At 39.5% G+C, this 19,773-nt stretch overlaps 1 protein-coding gene across 1 annotated transcript in view; it reads left to right on the forward strand.

The window, feature by feature from the left end:
- Positions 1–19,773, forward strand: part of myom3 (myomesin 3) — a 79,248-nt gene that overhangs the window by 22,726 nt on the left and 36,749 nt on the right. Inside the window, exons 7-13 of the mRNA XM_042490301.1 lie at positions 233–321; positions 4,298–4,342; positions 9,365–9,493; positions 9,570–9,731; positions 14,670–14,811; positions 16,824–17,023; positions 18,982–19,035. Of these exons, the coding sequence (XP_042346235.1) occupies positions 233–321; positions 4,298–4,342; positions 9,365–9,493; positions 9,570–9,731; positions 14,670–14,811; positions 16,824–17,023; positions 18,982–19,035 (821 nt within the window). The remainder of the gene's footprint in view (positions 1–232; positions 322–4,297; positions 4,343–9,364; positions 9,494–9,569; positions 9,732–14,669; positions 14,812–16,823; positions 17,024–18,981; positions 19,036–19,773) is intronic.

Consider the following 19,773-nt stretch of genomic DNA (forward strand, 5'->3'; position numbering starts at 1 on the left):
GAAATAAATGCTGATGCTGTTTTGTAAGTCTGCTCCATTACCTAAGTTCAAAGAATGAAGAAAGTCAACTAAGTTGAGTGGTCTGACGGTACAGCACCACATATCCTTCTTTCTTTATGTTGTACTAGGGATTAATTTAACAGCAAGAACAACAGAGTAAAGTATGTTACCAGTAAAAAAGTGCAATAAAAGCAGATATTTGTCTCACTACTGCTGCATAAAATTTCTTTAGGTGCTCTCCTGATGATGCGGGCGAGTATAAAGTGGTAGCCAAGAGTCCCCCGGGTGAAGCTACGACCTTTGCAACACTTGTGGTGAACTGTGAGTAGTTTCTTGTTTCATATCAGATCCACCTTGCTGGAAAACTATTATGGATAGCACAAAGATGGGTAATAATACAATGACTGAAATACATAAGTTCTATTACGGCCGTAAACTGATTATGGCTTACTGAGACACTAACAAAAGCTGTAAGATTTAAGGCCATACAAGCAGTCCAAAGATCATTGAAAGTGCAGGATTTAAACTATACAAATGCTTTTAAAACCTGTGCACACATTTACCCCTGCATAGCATCAGCAACTGTATTTGGCACATGTGATCCATTTAAACTACGCAGACACTGCACAGAATCTGCTCAAAGTAAATCAGTGACAATGCTCCTCAGTGTATTTGGCTTAATAAACATTCAAACACAAACAGACAACAAAGCTTACTTTTTCATTTTGTACACAATTAATAATATAAATAATAAGATTCTGTTGTATTTGAAGCAATACAAATCTTCCTACTCATAAAATCATTCATCTTAGATTTTTAAGACTTTTAAAGACTTTTTTAAAGCCACTTGGACAAAATTTAGGACACATTTTAAAGAAGACAAAATTGGCATCAATTACTTAAGGTTAGAGGGGAATTTACTTTATTTTTTAAATATTTATTGTAACATAAAACATAACTCTTTGGTGATGTTAATACAAGAGGCGTTCCATAAATTATTATCTGTTTTTAAGTTCCATATTATTTCGAGTGTTTGAAATGCAATGCCACAAAAAAAATGTTCATAAAATGTTGAAGTATTTTAAGACATTTCAAAGATTGAGTTAAGATATTTCAATGCCAAACCAGGCCTTATTTTTTCAAAGATAGATTCAATGCCTTTAAGACTTTTTAAGGATCCACAAGAACCCTGGGGAAGCAAAACCTGATTTACTCTCAACTATAAGGTGTTAGCTGTAGATTGAATTTTATAGACAATGCAGCCTTTGGGACGAGTAATAGCCATATTTTATATGTGTATAATGGTCATCTTTTAGGGTCTAACGCACCTGAATCACACAGAATAGTGCAGCTTGCATATAAGTGGACACTGTTCCTCAATATCAACACTTACTGATATTTTGTAGATCTGAAGAAAATAATCTAGAAATCGTGTTTAAGTGGTGTCTTGCACTGCCTTAAATATGATAAATATCAGTGAGAAGTCTGTGGAGTCACAGTGATAAGGATAAAAGGAGGATAAAAAAGACATAAAAGAACTGCAAGATCAACAAGGTTTACACACAAGCTCAAAGGCTGCTGGACATGAAGAAATAACCCAACAGCAAGATGATCAAGAGTACTGACCAAAGCAGACACCAAATCACTGAATTCACAATAACAAGCCCAGTAACATCACAGCACAGAGCAAAACACACGTCTCGTGTCTGTAGCCACCACTGTCATCCACATTTCAACACCACCGACAGCAAAGATGAGAGATGCATGTTACAAACAGCAGAGTGTTAAACAAATAAAACTACTCACCATTTGCTGAAGTCAGCCAGTGTTAAAGCGTCTCGGGATGTCCGTCCATCATTTGGGATCTTGCAGGTAGCAGCTGGTCGGGCCAACTGTTTGTGAAGCGTGGTTCTTGATGTTCAGTCAAAACATCGAAACAATGCACCGCATGTCTTGGTATAGTCAGTATTTTTCCTTATACCACCACAAGTGAGCTGTTTCAAGTGTTTAAACAGTCTGAAAAATAATTTAAAAAAATATCCACTCGGCTTAAACGGAGGGTTGGAGTCACGCGCAGCACCTGTACAACATTAGCTGGTTAGCCGCTAACGTGTTAGCATCAGTGAGGAGCGACTCCACTGATTTTCCTCGCTGTTTCCGCTCCACACTGGCCAAAATGCTCCCACAGGTTTTTCAACACCCGACCACCGTACTTTAATACTTTGAGTAAGAGCAAAATGTATTTTAATTAAATTTGAAGCTAGTTATTTAGCCACCTCTACTCAATTAGCCGTGTGACGCAGCTCTATGACCCACATAACGGAAGCCCCGCCCCCTGGTTTGACGTTTGAGCAGTGGTTTAGCTGTTGCTAGGCAACTGATAGACGCCGGATGTCGCCCACGTGGCCTTGCTTGATCCCTTTACAAAATCAGAGAACGATTTTTAGTTTTCTGTGTTTCAGTAACATGAACAAAAAAAAGGTTAGACCGTCTTTTTTTTAGGCACATTACAGCTCCTGATCTCCGAATCATAGCCGGTGAATATTCATCATTCTTTTTAAAAAAGCTGAATAACCTCACTTACATCATAGAAATAATTTGACCTAACAAATAGATAATAAGTTGATTGTGATATTGATTTTTGTTTTGTATATTGGCCAGTGAGTAACAAGAAATTGCAGTAGGCTACACATAAAGGTCAAGCGTATAGCCTACAATACATGGGGATACAATTGCAGTAATTTAATACAATATTAATAACTGTGTTTTCATCCGAATATAAACACCTGAAACTACGAACTGTTGTGTTTTCTTTACAGGAGTAAATAAAACAATGGATATTTTTACCTTCGGCAAGATATGACACTGCAGTCAACCTATATTTGATAGAAAACTGTTCGCTTTTTTTGCCAGTACAAGTTGTTAAGTTAAGCTTGGTAAACTTGGTACTTTCTTTTGTCTTTTGATGGCTGTTTTGAAATATAATCTATTTTTCTGGGATAGTCTAGATGGACATCAAGTTTGATTACAGTGTAATATCTTGCCTACAGTAAAAATGAAACCACAGTTATATTGTTCAGTGTTTTATCTCCACTTTAAAGAGCAAGTCGTCTTCCACAGAGTCCGCCTTATTGTTTCCACAGTAGAATGGTCTAACCAAACATCTACTGTCATTGCTCTTCATGCTTGGCAAACAAGAGACGTTTCTTTAGGTTACAGTCTTCAGTCTTACCACTAGATGTCACTAAATTCTACACTCTAGACCTTTTATACAATATGAGGTCATTTATAAATGGTGTTGGCATTAGTTTGTCCACCTCAAGAAACCTCAGCTTCACTGCCATATCTCACAGTCAAATATAATTATCAAGAATGTTTGATGTTATGCATTTGAGTTTGAAACTAGGATATCAGCTGATATATTGTTATCAGACTTTTTAACTTTCAACTATTACTACTAAATTGTTTTGGTCTCAGGAATCCAATATCAGTCTGGCTATAAAATGAGCATTTCAGTTTTTCATTTATTTTGCAGGGGCACAGACATTCATTGATCCCCCCAGGGCACTGACACTGTTGTGGCCAAATTCTACCACATATCCATATTTCTATCCTCCTAATACCTCCAATCTTGTCACTGCTCAAGTCAGATATATTTTCTTATTTTTTAATAAAGCCCAAAGGGAATGATTTCTACTTTGCTACTTTGCTTTGTGATGCTATTCTCACTTGCAGTGTTTTCCATCCCTGTTATCCAAGTTTCTATATAAATTTTATATTTGGATGAAAATCCGCACCAGATTAAAACAGATCTCATTGCAGCGCTCTTGCATTTTCAATTATAATGAGGACAGCGATGACTAATAGGCAAACATCCTCAGTGAGCACCATGGCCTTATATCACTGTGACAGAAACCTTCATAATAAAGATGTTGTTTTTTTTCTTTGCACCTTTTATATGACCCACCCTGTCTTTAAAGGGCTCTGTGCCCAGCAGTAAAGTTCCCTAATGTTGTAGATTAATTAGATGGTCACGGATTTTAATGATGCACTTCAAGGCTTCTCCCTCTCATTTAAATTTCACATGCTTTCTTCGGTTGTTAAAAATAGGTTAAAGGGAATATTAGATGTGACTTGCATAAATGTGGCATTGCCAGGTTTGATTTGTCTGTCGTGCCTCTCTATCTCACGCTTGTTCAGTTTCACAACATCTGCCTCTGTTTCTGTCTCCATCTCTGACCCTCGCTGCCTTTCTCCAATCTGTCCTGCTCTGCTGCTCTGCCATCCTGCAATTCAGCATATCAAGGAGCCGTGGCTGGTTCAGAGCACTCGAAGACCCCCGGTAAGTTTCACACCAGGGTCTAATGAAAAGTGTCCCCTTTCATTTTCTGTGCTGCCCTTTGAAGTTCTTCCCCTCCACCAGCGAACGAGGGAGGGCTGAGTTAGCTTTGAAGACTGTGACACGACACTCGGCTCTGCTGTCCGTGCTGCACCTCATAAAGAAAGATATGGATGCACTGAAAGCGAGCAGTACATTGATGGTGTTTGTTTATCATGGTAGTTAATGTTTCTATGTGGGTGGGTGTGCGTGTCCGTGGGTGTAAGTAAGACTATTTGTGGGGTAGTTGCTGTGGGGATAGAAATACTCGCTTCCAATTGAGTAAAACCGAGAGTCATGTATATTTCATTCCAGGGACAGCGGGGGATTTATTCCATTTTGCTCCAAGCTGTGGAGCATCTCATATCGGCTGTGGCACTCTTTGGCCTAGATTAGGCTCCACCATGTATGGAGATCATGACATTTTCAGCCTCTACCCACATGTATGCTCAGAATCTGATCAGGCTAGCTGTACATGAGAGATATGATGGTATTTTGCCTTGAATGGATAGACTATCACCTGGAAAACAACAGCCTTAGCCTAAAATTTCAAAAATGAGCCTGCTCAAACTAACCTAAAAGAGACCCTTTTGTTGTAAAAGAAGCTACACCACAATGGCATGATTATGTTTTTGTGTCAACCTCATTCTTAAAGTCAATTATTAACCCAAAATCCCAAATTACCATCTTTACCTAACCACAGTAAGGACCTCAAATTAACATCACCTTACTAGTGCAGTAGTAGATAAGAAAATAGACTTATGAATCAGTTTAGTAAATGTCATATCCATTTTTGGAAGGTATTAAGTGATGTTGCCTGCTGAAACTGCCTATATGCATTGTTTTTGAAAGCAATGTTGAATGACACAATGGAGGACGAGCCTGGTCTCGTAGAAATATGTGAAATGGATACAAAGTCTTACCAACACATTACATTTGTTAAAAATGGGGATCTTTTTGTCTCGTTGGACACACATTTTAAGTAAATATCAACATTTAATGAAACTGAGGGGACTGTATGTGTCATGTGTGGGACTAAAAGTCAAGTGCTTAACGTAACTACGCAAAACATCTTTGACTAAATTACATCCTGTATATAGTTATTTCTACAAAGCCATATTTTTTTACTAATCTTAACCAAGCATTTTTTTCCTTCTAAACCTAGCTTTGAAACTGTTTCACAACAAACCTGCAGCCATTTGTATTCAACTTTGCATTGACATTATTTTCATGGTGCCAGTGCGTAATTTTAAGAAGCTTTGTGAGGTTGTATCCATTCCACATATTTCTGTGAAATTTTGTTATGAGGGCTTGTTGAGAATAAGACACAGTTCTTATAATTACCTTTCCACTCCCGTCATACTATACACATCTGTGAGACTTTCCAGGTCCTGAGAAAGCAATACAAATAAACAAATCCTGTCAGTTACAATTATAATTTTGAAAATTGTACAAAAACTGAATTTCTCGGATGTGGGGAAGCAGAGACCCAGTTAGAGACTTTAAAACTTTGGAAAAAAACACAAGCAATCAGATAATATTTTAAAGTTCACTGTTGAGCCATTTAAACTACTCATTATGTGGAAGTAAAATAAAGTTATAGTCTAATCTTGCATAGATTTATTCTGGTTCATTTTGGATCTTAAACTCTTAACTGTCAGCCTGGCTATGCAAACATGCAGCTTTACAGGGAAATAAACATTTTTTAATGGGCATTTTGGATGCATCGTCCCATTTTCACATCCAGTTGTGGGTTACATAACTAGATTAAAGTAGGGATATGTTTAACTGTTGTCTGCTTCTTTGAGTGCTTGTGTTGCTCGCCCTTCTGGAGTTAGTTATAAGGCTGTGTCGTCCAGTGTCACATTTAAATCCCCACATCTTTGCAGTGACAGTAAATCTCCTAAAAGACCCAAGAAACTGACATCAAAGAACTAGATATGAGAGAGTACATCATTACATAACGTACACCTGTATCTGTGTCTGTATCTGTTCAATGAAATGAAATGTATCCTTGTCTGTGCTTGGAATGGGTGGAGGAAGTGGGTGGGACTTAAACTGGAAATGGGTGGGGCTTATTTCTAGTATGAGATAGGAATCAGCAATTAAAAATATTGAAACATTTTACCTGGATAATATTTGTGGTATCTCTACCACATACTTCTGGATCACCCAAGTACTCAGCTCAACCCTACAAAAAACTAGCAGCAACCAAGGCTGCGTTGCCCTAGGTCACCTGCATTTCTGCCAAAAAGTTGCACTTGAACACACCACAAAGACTATAGCTAGCGGACAAACTAGTACATACATGCTGCACCTGCATGAAAGGAGGTGGTGGTATTTACTGTGCACTAGCACGCAATAACACAACCAATTACAAAATGTTTTGAAGAGCTCAAGGGCTAAATTATTTTTAATTTTTTACCTAATATTATTTATATTACCAGTTTTCCTTTAAAATAAAGTTGATACTCTTAGATTTGGCCGTAAGTCACAAGTAGATTGTAAAATGCTTTTTAAAATGTAAATCATGGACTGATTTAAGAGTACGAGAATGACTGTATGTACCGTTTTTTATTTTACTTTATTTCTAAATTATTTTAAAGAAGCGTCAAAACTACCAAAGTAAAGTCAAATTACACACATCTAATTCAGCCATCTTACAAACACACTGTTGCTTCAGCAGAGGTAACATGTGCTGTAGGTGCAATACGATGCAATACATTCTCCACACACTCAGAAATAAAGTGGCAATCATTTTGAATGAAGCTTCATCAGCGTGTAATGGCTGTGGGGCCTGTTTGCTGCATGAATATGCTGAAGAATTGCATGCTGCTGTTTTTATGTAACTGATACTTGATTATCTCATACAGAGCAGATCATATTTTCCATCTTGAATCACTCAAGACACAAAAGCGAAACTGCGGTGAATTTATCATAATCATCATTGCCGCTGAGGGAAGGTTTGAATGATGGGAAACAAAGATCCAAGCGTTGTGTTTTTAATGAAGCTAGACACACGTTCCTGTGGTTGCCTGGACTGCTAAGCAGAACAAGATCATTATAAGAAACATGTCACAGGCTCTCGCATTCATCCCTGAGAATAGGCTTTGACAAGACCTTGTGGCACATATATATCTCACACTTCCAGATTGTATTGCTTCGATGCTTTGACAAGTGAGAGAATGGCAGCTGAAGGAATAACTTGTCAGGAAATTGTTCACTTTAAAAAAAAAGTGTCACATCTTCAGCCTTTTCTGCTGTCTTCTGTTGTTTCCTCCAGGGGACACCTCTTCTGGCTATCCTTTGTCTCTTTGCACTCTTGGATTAAGCAGAGGGTCTTTGTCTATTGTGACGATGCAAGACAGCATAAGATGGTCATTTTAGTTAATTAAGACCCTCCGGGTTGCTTTGTTCAATTCATTCCCTGCCACTGGTGAGAGACATGGAGGACAGAAGAGCTTGTTACTGCTGGCTTTGCAGAGGAAAAACTGATGTCATAGCACAAACCTGATGGTATAGAGACATCAGAGCTTTTTTTGACCAGGTTTGGTGACACAGCTGGGGAGATGAGCGCTCATTTCTTATCAGGAATCAGCATACTTCTCTGTGTCTGCCACTTATGCTCTGCACATCCTCTTCTTCCTTATTCCTCTCCTCTTTACCCGTCATGCTTTTCTACTTTGTAGCAATCCAAAGGTCCACCCAAATTATTAGTCTAGAATTTTTTTTCTACACTAATGCCACATCTGTAGTGGACTACCTTTAATTATCAATTTTATCTTTGCCCTGCACCAGTGAGGAAAAGCAAATGAAAAATTCTTCTCTCCTTTTCATTTTTATCCCTCAATGCCGCCGATAACCATGGCCTGAGGCATTATGTTCTCAGGTCGTCCATTTGTCCGTCTGTCGCACACAATATCTCAAGAAAGCTTTGAGGGAATTTCTTCAAATGTCCACTTGGCCTCAGTGATGACCTGATTAGAATTTGGTGGGCAAAGTTCAAGGTCACTGCAACCTTGAATCCACCTCATTCTCGTTGATGTAATATCTCAAGACTTTTAGGGAATTACTTTAAATTTGGCACAAACATTGACTTGGCCTCAATGATGAACCAATTAGAATTTGGCTGTCAGAGGTCAAGGTCAATGTGACCTTGCATCCATCTCATTCTCATAATTATCTCAAGAAGACCTTGAAGGAGCACTCAGTAGCTCTACCTGGTACAGCAGGCACCCTGACAGACGCAAATCTCATATCTGCAAAAAACACACAGAAATTTGAGAACCATTTAAATGACACCCAAAATGTACAAATTATAATACAAATGTTAAAAAAAAAAAAAAGTTTGACATCAAAATTTACGAGAAAACAGTCCTCGTCACAGTGGCAACACTTTCACTCTGAAGCTGTCCTATTTAATAAAGGCAAAGAGCCAAAAATTATCTTAAAAACGAAGAGGGTCTTTAGGAAGTTTCCTAAAAAAAACTGGTACAAGTGTTTAATTGGACTCAAGGTTGAAGTGATTAGATTTTGGTGGTCAAAGTTTAAGGTCACTGTGACCTTGTGGCCGACTCAATCTTGTGACTGCAATATCTCAAGTAGATCTTGAGGGATTTTCCCCAAATTTGGCACAACTGTCTGTCTTGACTCTAGACTGAGCCAATTTTAATTTGGTGGTCAAAGGTCACTGTGACCTCACAAAACAACATTTTTAAATTCATGCACTATGACAAAATTTCACGGTGGGTGAAGCTATGTCTTTTCACAGACATAGATGTCAAATGTCACTTGAGTGGTTTGCAGGTATACAACTGTGAGACAGTAATTATAGATATTTTTTTACCCTTATTTTCACTTTACTTATGTCTTACTGATTCAACGGGTTTCCTCCTCTTTACCTCTCTCCCTTATCCTTTATCTCTCACCTACCCTTTTACCGCATCACCTCCTTCACCATCTTTGCCCACCCCCTCTCCCCTACAGGCTGGGGGCAAGAAGTCCAGTTTGATACCATGTTCCCCCCAACATGGGTAAAGGAGGGTGACAGCCTCACCCTGCAATGTACCTTCACCTCAGCTCTGCTGCCACAGGACGTCAGCTGGTTCAGAGACGGTGAGTGCTGTTAAGATAAGCCAGACGTTTGACAGTTAAGATATGTGCTTGAGGTTTGTGAGTTGTCATTGTCTAGGTGTCCAGCTGCATCCCTCTAATAATGTGGACATTAAGACGGCTGACAATAAGGCCGCCATCACTCTAAAGGCTGCACACAAGGAGCATGAAGGCATTTACACTGCTCAGCTGAGGACCTGGGACGACATCAAGGAACACAGTGCTTTTGTCTACGTCACAGGTGAGGGGAAACATAAAGGTTTTGATGTGAATGCTGCACTTATGTTTGGTCCTTACTAATTATGTTATATTTTCAAAACGTGTAGTTATTTAACTGTTTCTCATAGTTTAACAGAGTTAGCACCACCACCTTCCCTGCATTGGAGCAAGACATTGACTTTGGTTTTGCCTCTTATTTTGTTGCTTCGCATGTCTTTGAAATTATATTGCATCTTTTTGTGGGTTTCTGTCTCTATGTAAATTTTGTGTCTCTTTTTAGTCATTTTGTATATTTTTTGCCTTTTTAGTTTTTTTTTGCAGTTCCTGGGCATCTTTGTGGTCTTTCTTTAATCTCTTCCTGGTCTGTATGTAGATAGATAGATAGATAGATAGATAGATATACTTTATTGATCTCAAAACTGAGAAATTGGGGTGTAGCAGCGCCATACAGTAAGAACAAAGAGAATAAAGAGCAAACAACATTAATAGAATATAAAAGGAATACGCTTAAAAAACTAAAAACTAAGAGACGATACATATATACATATATACACAAGTGTAAAGTGCGGAACAGTATCTGAATAAATAAAAATAAAGTCAGCAGTGTAGAGTGACCTGGAGACATGTGTTACTATGAATTACATTTTGCAGGTTAAAGCCACCCTGGCGCTTTGGGCTCATTCAGTAATCTATCTATGCTTATATGTGTAATAGTTTGTGCCCCAGAGGAAGAAGAATTAAATTAATAAAAACTTCTAAACAGTTAATGTCCCCTCAGTGCTGCATAAAAAAGGAAGAATATTGTTGTGATCACTGTTTTATCCCAAAATACCTTCTGATTTTGAATTTGTTTTCCAGTCCAGACAATTGTAAATGACCCTCGAGCATTATTGAACCACAAAGGTAAAGTCAGGCGCTAAATATTTTGGGATATTTTTTTTTTCTCTCTGGGCCCTCTGCAGACTACTCAGTGTTTAGATTGAACATATTTAAACTGATTTCTTAGTCCATAATATGTTCATCTGATATTCCCTGATCCAGTTCCATCAGTGCTGTAACGGGGTGTGGTAGGACCCAATTGCAGCACAACAGAGCAGATGAGCAGTTAGTAATGACCTTTATTTAATCTATTTGGCAGGCTGAATGGAGCAAAGATGAGCATAATCAGGTTGCAGGTAAGCAGGGACAGTTATCAGTTCTGGGGTGGAGCAGAGTTCCTGGGTTGATCACAGTTCGTACAGAGACTGGGGTGAGCTCACGTTCACAGGTGATAACTCACAGTTCGAGTGGGGAAATTGTGAACATGGAGCGGACTGGCAGGTGAATGTATCAGGTAAGTTGCATATATACTTACAGCAGGGAGCTTTCGGGATAAGCGGGTACTCCTGAGAAGGGCGGGCAGGACTTGTGGTCAAGGAGGAGGCAGACTTGGCAACAGGTAGGCAGGTAGCGGAACAGACGAATCCAGTAGGAGCAGGAAACGGGATCAACGAGGACAGGTGGTGAATCGATGTACCATCAGAACAATAAACCCCAGTGGCACTCACACGGAGGAGATGTTTCGCTCGGCAGGAGGCTCTGAAGATGGACGGAAGAATGGCAATCTCTTTGGATGGAGCCGAAGCAGTAGAACACCTCACAACCACAAGCAGATGAGAATCAGGAATTGCAAAACTCGTGGTCGGAGACAGAAGGCTACTGAGGCAGATACGAGAAGAGGTGTTCAGAGGCAAGCTGAGTCGAAACCAGGAAAACAGTCCGAGTGTAAGTGCTAGAAGGTCAGGCATGGAAGTGAAGACAATCTGAAAAACAGTGAGTGAGGCTGCTTTAATACTAGCTTGATTGGAGATGAAGAGTAGCAGGGAGCACCAGGTGGAGGTGATGAGGCTGATGAGGGGTAGTGGCCGGGTGGAGAGGTGGGGGTGGAGTAAGTGGAAAAAAATCCCACAGCAGCAGGAGATAGGCAGAGCAGACTGTGACAAGTGCTAACCCGAGACTAACCTATTAGTCTGCACATTTAAACAGTTTTGCTAAAGCAACATTTCTTGTCAGTTCCAGCTTATTGTGCATTTGACACTGAAATAAGAACCTGTTTATATTAAATATGCACACATTTTGATGCTAACCTTCTCTTTCCATTTCTGATGATTGGTGGTTTCTTCTATTCTTACTGAACTGATGCTCAGAGGTCTCTCTGTCTCTCTGAATCGCTGTACAGCATTTTGTTCTCCACATACAAAACAAAACCTTCATACGAAATAACATATATTTGTAAAGAGGACTTTCAACAACTATGGATGGATTACTGAATGGGCTTACCAGGCAAGACTGAGAGGCTTTAAGTGTCAGGGACTCTTGTGGCCTACCCTCGCAATATCTCACCAGAAAGAGTCTCAAAATTACCAAAGAGGTACAAAGGAACTGCAATGAGACATAAAATAACTACAAAAATGAGCAAAAGTACCAGAGAGAGGGAGAAAATGACCAAAAAGACACAAAATAACCTCAAAGAAACACAAAACCAGAAAAGATGCACAGTGACAACAGACACGAAACAACCATGAGAAACAAAATGACTACAGAAACAAAACATCCAAGAAAGAAAATGACCTCAAAGAGACACAAAACCATAAAAAGATGCACAAGGACTACAAAGAGATGCAAAACAACAGCAACAGCAAAAAAGGTCAAACCATCTCAAACTCTGTGTGTCTTGCTCCTGTGTAGGGGGGTCTTTTGCAAATCTCTGCCCAGGGCATCACTGTCTCATAATCTGCTTATGTCTACAACCTAAATGCATGAAAGATCATTCAAAAATGTGAAGTTTTTCTCTTCAGCATCTGATTAAATCTTTTGAGGCAGGTGACTTTAAACAGTGGAATTATAGTGTATCTAATGTTTTTATGTGATTATTCTTGACCCAACACTTTGACCGTCTAGAGAGATGTCATTCCAGACTTCCCAAAATGTCAAATTACTCCATTTAAGATGTTCTTTTTAAAGTCTACATCTGCTCTGGGGCACTATGGCAGGCATGTAAATAGCTGTCACATCAGAAAATCCTTCGGATACTGAATGGTGTCTCTAAACAGTCTGCATTTCAAATGATATGCTTCATTCTGATATGATCCATTTAGCATGAAAAACACCTGAAAAATGGTTCGCAGTGACCTCGAGAACTTTGCATACAAAAATACCCACGTTTTTTGGACAGTGGAATCATCATTTGTTGTCCCAAGCTGGATAAATGGTGTTTTGACTGAAACCTTCACTCAAAACATTATTTGTATTCACTAGATTTTGGTGCTACTTTCATTTCCTGTCAGCAAACTAGCCTGATTCATATGAGGAAATTGCACCATCAATCAAGCTGTTCTGCCGTAGAGGGCTTGTTAACTTTGCTCAATGAAACTCTACATCCTTCACAGACTGCTATTTTCTCTCCTACATTGTTTGCCATATGCATATAAACCAGAGAACACCTCCCACTTGACTCATCAAACATTTGAAATGTGTCCCGGCAGCTCTAGTGAGGAGCCTCGGCATCTTTCAATATAATACCAGTGCTTACTCATGTATGTGTTGCACTTTAACTGCCACAGTCACAGTATAACGTGCACTGAATCATTCATGAACCTGGTGGTGTGCACATGCATCAAAGATTAACACGTACTGGTCCAAATGCATACACATATGCAAAGACTTTAATGCAAGATTAATCTGCCCACAAAGTTCCCCTTTAAAATCTTGGCTCGGGTCTTTCTCTCCTATTGAGGATCTTTTTTTATTTTTTACCAGAGCTGGAGGTACTAATTAATGAATCAGTGAACTTGCCTGCTTGTGGGTTTTCTCCTTCATTCAGCTGTCATATTTGCATTACAAATACAGGAGAACAAAAACAATTGAGAGAGGAGGAGGAAGAGGGAGGGAGAGGATGCAAATTTAAAACAGGAAAGAGGTGTGCTTGATGTTGGCTTGAGTCTAATGTTGAAAAAAAAACAAAACAAACATATTCTGAGCCTGAAGAAAAGGTTTGGGAATGCGTCCGATCACTTCAATCCGCTTAGCATAATTTCCTCATTTCTTATCCTCCCTTCTCTCTGTCTCAACACATCTAGTGGTTATATTACTGCATGTTGAGAAGCATGTGTTAATATGTCCTCCAGTCATCACTGTTCACTCTGTGGCCCAAATAATATGTGGAAGCCATGAGCTAGAATACCTTAACTTCTTCCACAGAGACATTTTCCTCAAATCATCCGCTCTCGTTTTTCTATCCCATCTTCTTCCCTTCCATGTTTCTCATCGTTTTTCTCTCTGACACTATTTCTTTTTGTTCCCCATCAATCCAGTTCTTCGGCCTGCTGATTATGTCCAGTTCTATTTCCTGTTAAAAAACAAATAGTAAGGATCATATACAGCTTTAAACTTTCTTAATCTTAATGAAAACAAGACAGATTGGTATGTGTGGACAACCAGACCAATTAGATGCCTCTGCTGGTTCTCTTGGCCCGTTAGTATCACAGTCGAACTTTCATTAAAAACCTTGATGTCATTTTTGACAACTCTTTCCAATTTGACAATTCAGTCAACAAACAAATAATTAAGACTCTTAGCCTATGTTAATCCCTCCAAAAACATCTCAATAGAATAATTCATGCTTTTGTAGACTGCTCCAGGGCTGACGTTTTACTGTAGGCCAATCTGGGAGCTAATGTTGGCCTGATTTCCTCCTCAAAAAGCCTGAGGGATTTTTCCATTGGATTTTAGATCATTTCAGAAAATACGCTCTGTGGTAAACTAATGTTTATGTTACATACGTGTTTATTTCAGCAAGATAATCTTCACAATTAAAGACCACTTTTAGGATTTTTGAAGCCTAAAATATCTGCTCCAGTCTCTACAATTCCTTCCTCAGCATTTTCTCCTCTAACTGATTCTCTTCTTCATGCTGTTGTAGATGGATCAGCTGCAGTGGTGGGAGGCCCCGCCTCTCCTCTGGCTGTCCAGGTATCTGACGTCAACAAGGACTACGTCTTCCTGACCTGGCAGCCACCCAGTGCTGATGGAGCTTCACCTGTGGAGGGTTATTACATAGAAAAGTGAGAAGTGACCTGAATCACCACACACAAATATTCAAATTCAATTCAAATATTTCATTAAATTCAAGTGAATGGAGTGAAACAAAGTGGCAGTGAGAACAGAAACAATCTCACCACAGGGTCATTTTAGTAGCTGTTAGATTATCAAATTCGTTGAGGATAAGAGTATATATCAAATTCCATTATATCCACAAGTGTGAATACAGACTTTCAATTACATTAAACGTCTTTTATCCAATGACGGCTTCTGTAGCGTCTGGATAATGTTTGACAGGAGTTTAGATGAGCAGCAGAATTATTATTTAAAAAGAGGCAGAAAAACAGGAATGCTCAAAGTTTTGAGGACTGAGTGCTAGTTTAGGGCGCCAGCGTATGACTGAAGGCAGCACAGGAGGAGTGCAGGTGTGAGTTGTCCACCGAAATTACTACCTTTAGCAAACAGTACTAGCACTGATGACAAGTAATCCCTGCAGCTATCCTGAGGTGCCACCAGATGTAATTCAACCAGTAACCTTTGACCAGTTCTTATAACCCGTTGATGTACTATAGTAGTTACCCATCGCATACAAAAATGCAACGACCTGGAGTGTCTCATACCGCTGATAAAGAGTGCCTTGCTGCATAGGTGTCTGACCCTGATGGCCAATGACCAACTTTGGGTATTTGTTGAGTTGGGAGTGAGGCTGTGTCGGTGCTCGTTAAGGGGGCACTGTTTGATGTAATCGCCCAGTAGTGTATTTAATGTTAGCTGTTAAAAGTAAAAGTATTGAAAAAGACAGCAAATGATTAAAATATAATGCATGTACTCTATGTCAAGTTAATTTCTAATGCACCAATTTGTACATTTTGTTCATTAATTTTTGGTTCTGCTATTTTCAAGTTCTATTGAGGGACACTTGTCCACTGTGTCTCCCCCTTGAAATCTATGCCTACACATATGGCTTATTGAAGTGTTTTGAGGTGATGAACCAGGGGTTTTAAATGTATCTAGAATTTGTGCTTCAGTGAATATTTAGAGGTCAGTTACGTAGAATAAGAGTATTGATGAAAAGTTATTTGACTGCATTTTATTTCCCATTGCAAGGAATACCGAGATCTCTTTAACTGAACTCACAGTGATTAAAATTCTATTAAAAGTCTTATTTTTAGACTGTCTTTACAGCCATCACCTGTGTTGCAAGTAAACAATAGACCTACAGTAAGGCTATACAGCTGAACCTCATCTTGCTCCGCATGCTGCTGGTGAGGAAATTGGATTGTAGCAGATAAAGATGGCGGTGGTGACGGCCAGCAGTGGTGTTGTTGTACCCATTTGGCAGAGTTCACATGAGATGGATGGTATACATGGTAATTATCAGCCCTCGACACAGAGTCAAAGACTCCTGCAGGAGAACAGGTGCTGCACTTATCACCTACACCAATCAATCAGGATCGTCCATGTGTGTGCACACGTGTGCTTGTGCGTTTAGAGAGAGAAAGAGAGACCCCGTTCATTAGAGCATTTTTGTGCGCATCCTGTGTGTGCTTTTGTTAAATTGAATTAATGTACTTTTGTGTTTCTGTTCTTGCTAACCTTCTTTATTCATTGTAAAAGAAGCATCTCCTAAATGTTATTGGTTTTTTGTGAGAAGGGGAAAATGTAAGATACCTCCTAGTTCCCTAGCAACCTCCTTATTGTTAGAAAACTGCACTATTTTCTCACTTTGTTTATTGCAAGTGGCAGCAGTTTGTTATCGATGTTGTATAATCTGAGCTTGTGTTCGACTTTAAAATCTGTTTTTACTGTGTGTGGAGACCCATTATTTTCACATGATGGTCTCTGGTCACAATTATGGGTCTTGGTGGGATATTTACTGACTGATTTACTGGCTAAAATGCTTTAAAATATTTTTTTTTATATAATGATACACCATGCAGACTGCACATAAAGTTGTTGACACATTATGCATTTTGTTCTTTGTTTACCTCTTATTCACATATTTTCCTCTATTTCTTTCTCTCCTCACTCTCAGATATGACCTTAGCCAGGGTGAGTGGGTACGCTGCAATGTGCACATTCAGAAAATGTGCTATTACCCGGTGTTTGGGCTAAAGGAAGGAGCTCTCTACCAGTTCAGAGTTCGTGCTGTTAACCAGGCTGGAGCAGGACGCCCCTCCAAAGCTACTAAGCCCATCCGCACTGCAGACCCCCTGGAACCCACCAGGAATATGGGTAACACATCAAACACCCTGACAGTCGAATAGCCACATAAAAAGCTGTGAAATGTTACATCACCACAGAGGGGGAAACACAAATGGGTGACAAATTTGAGTTGAGATAAAATGAAAAATGCCCATTTTAAGGCTTTTAGATCAAATCCCAGCCATATTGTGCACCCATTTAACAAAATATGCCAAAAAAACAGACAAAAATTTTCTATGTATTCTTATCTCAACATCCAATCATGTTTTCTTTCACTAAATCAAAATATGATGTGTGCTTATGTAAGCTAGTCCTAGCCAATTTCAAGCAATATGACATCCACTCATTAATCAATCTGAAACTTTTCGCCACACAAAGCTATAATTCATTGTACTCGGAAGGTGGAAAAAAGCAACCTGTAACCAGTTGGAATTTCAAGTTGGAAACTCGGTCAAGATCCATCGAGCCTGAGTTTGCAAACATGAACACAGCAACAAGGCAGTGCACTGCACAATTATATTTTAATTATTTCTTTTACTTTACTTTTAAATGTCATAAGCATGTTTTTCATACGTAAAAATTGGACAAGATTTCTCCATTGTAACTTAATTTAGGATTCAAAAGCAAACAGACAAACCACAGCAGTAAGTGACTAATATGTGATTTTAACGTGAGGTCAGAAACTAAACCACTTTTAAATCAATACGCCAATCATGAACTTTTGAGAAATGTTTGTAAAACAGCATCTAGTAAGCTCTTCATTCAGAGAAGCTATTACAAACAGGGTTGTGCTGAGCTTTTGGCCCACACTGTGTACTCTACCACAGCGGTTACTGCTGGGTCGCAGGTCCATTCTAGATGGACCGTAAGGGACTCTTGACCGTGTCAAGTTTGCAAAAAACAAAAAGTTCTAGTGAAAAAAAGTTCAGTAATTTTATCAGCATCCATTTCTATTTGTTTTTGCAATATGTTTTATTTCTTTGTGTTCTAAAGCCGATGCGTTTTTCACATTATGTGAAATCAAATTAAATATTTCGTCATTTATGATGTGTGGACCTTAAACTAATGACTAAAGAGAAATACTGACCCCGTGAGTAGACCAGTTGGGAAACACTGCTCTACCAGTTCCTTAATAATAAAAAAAAAGTAAGTGAAATAAGTAGCGGTCACACAACTATCCCAGATGTACATTAACACGCCTCTTTTTTGTCGTACTTCTACCTGTACACGATTCTCATCATTTTCACACTCTTTAAATCATTCAGTGACCCCTGGTGCCCTTCGTGAAGCATCTGCAGTCGTTATGTTTCTCATATATTCAGGTTTTTCCTTTAGCTTGTCACCCATTAGCATCTGCTACTCCAAAGAGCATCAGCAATGTGTCAGCGACTCATTTGTGCTGTTAATTCACCTCATCTGCCTCGGCTGCTGTGTTTAACACCTGCAAAGATATCAGCGCTACCAGAGAAAACAGATGTGTGTATATGTGGTGTCTCATTTTAGGAAGCCGGAAGGTTCTTGCAGCCATTAACTGCGACAGCACCTTAATAGCATCCATTTTGTTTCTTAAAAGATTACTTCTAAGGTGTTTAAGGTTTTGTTAAATACTTTATACAGAGGATGGGTGAGAACAATCGAATGAGAAGACTTAACGTGGGTCGTTGAGTGTGTATGTGTTTGTGTGTGACTGTGTGTGTGCGTTACAGGGAGGACAGATGGGCTCTGGTCAGATGCTGTGGATCATTAAACACAGATGAAGGACAGACAGGACTTGCCTCCAGCCTGCTCTCCATACCTCCATGTCGCTCTCTCGCTCACCTCTTTGTGTCTCTCAGTCTCTGGCGCACTTATCAGTGGATGCTCCTCTAACATTAACACTAATAGTGTTATCATGAGCGCCCATATAACTTCATTACCCTGGTATGACTTCCCTCTTTATTCCCTCTGCCGTCAACCAATAACTCTCTCTGTGTCTCCATGTTTCTCAGTGGTCAAAGTACACAGGGGGAGGACAATCACCATTACAAAAGATGAACTCGAAGGTGAGAATGCCGCATTTTTGTTCCACCATGTATAATTTTGTCATAAAATGATGTCATTTAAACATTTTCACCCCTGATTTCAAACAGCATCTATGTTTTACGGGCACACGGGGTGCCGCCTCCTCGCCTCTGGGCTGCCGCAGGCTCATGGCTTAATGCATCTTCATATTATATTTAACAACGAGCTGCAGTAATTGTATGGCTGAGGCAACGAGCATTTCTCCCATTTGCAGAAGTGAAAAGAATGAACAGTCCCCCGGTGGTGTCCTGGCAAATGCACATAATGGCCGGAGGTAGTGTGGATGCCTGAGAGGGGGGCTGATAACCTTGGCAATGTAACTCACAGGCAGAGATGAAGGGGGAGGAGGAGGAAGATGCGTTTAAGGAGACAACCAGAAAAGACTTCATACCCCCTTTATCCTTTTCCTTAATAGAGCAAAAAGTGTGTCTCTGTACGTGGGAAGAAAGCATGCATGCGTGTTTGTGTGCAGGCTTTTTTTTAAGTTACATTCAAGCAAACTGATGCTGCAGTATACTGAAGTGCAAAAACATATTTCAACACTTTAGTCATCAAAGATTCAGATTTTTATAGCGGTAATGTATGTGCTTCTTTGTCATTGTCACAGCTGAGGTAGAGCTACATTTTGCTGTCTTTCAGGTCTGTTTAAAGGCTGATCGCTGTCTATATAAAAGGCACACATACACCCACACTGTCCTCACATACACTGTGGTCGGAAA

Source organism: Plectropomus leopardus, chromosome 7 (assembly GCF_008729295.1).
Source record: "Plectropomus leopardus isolate mb chromosome 7, YSFRI_Pleo_2.0, whole genome shotgun sequence".
Taxonomy (NCBI): domain Eukaryota; kingdom Metazoa; phylum Chordata; class Actinopteri; order Perciformes; family Serranidae; genus Plectropomus; species Plectropomus leopardus.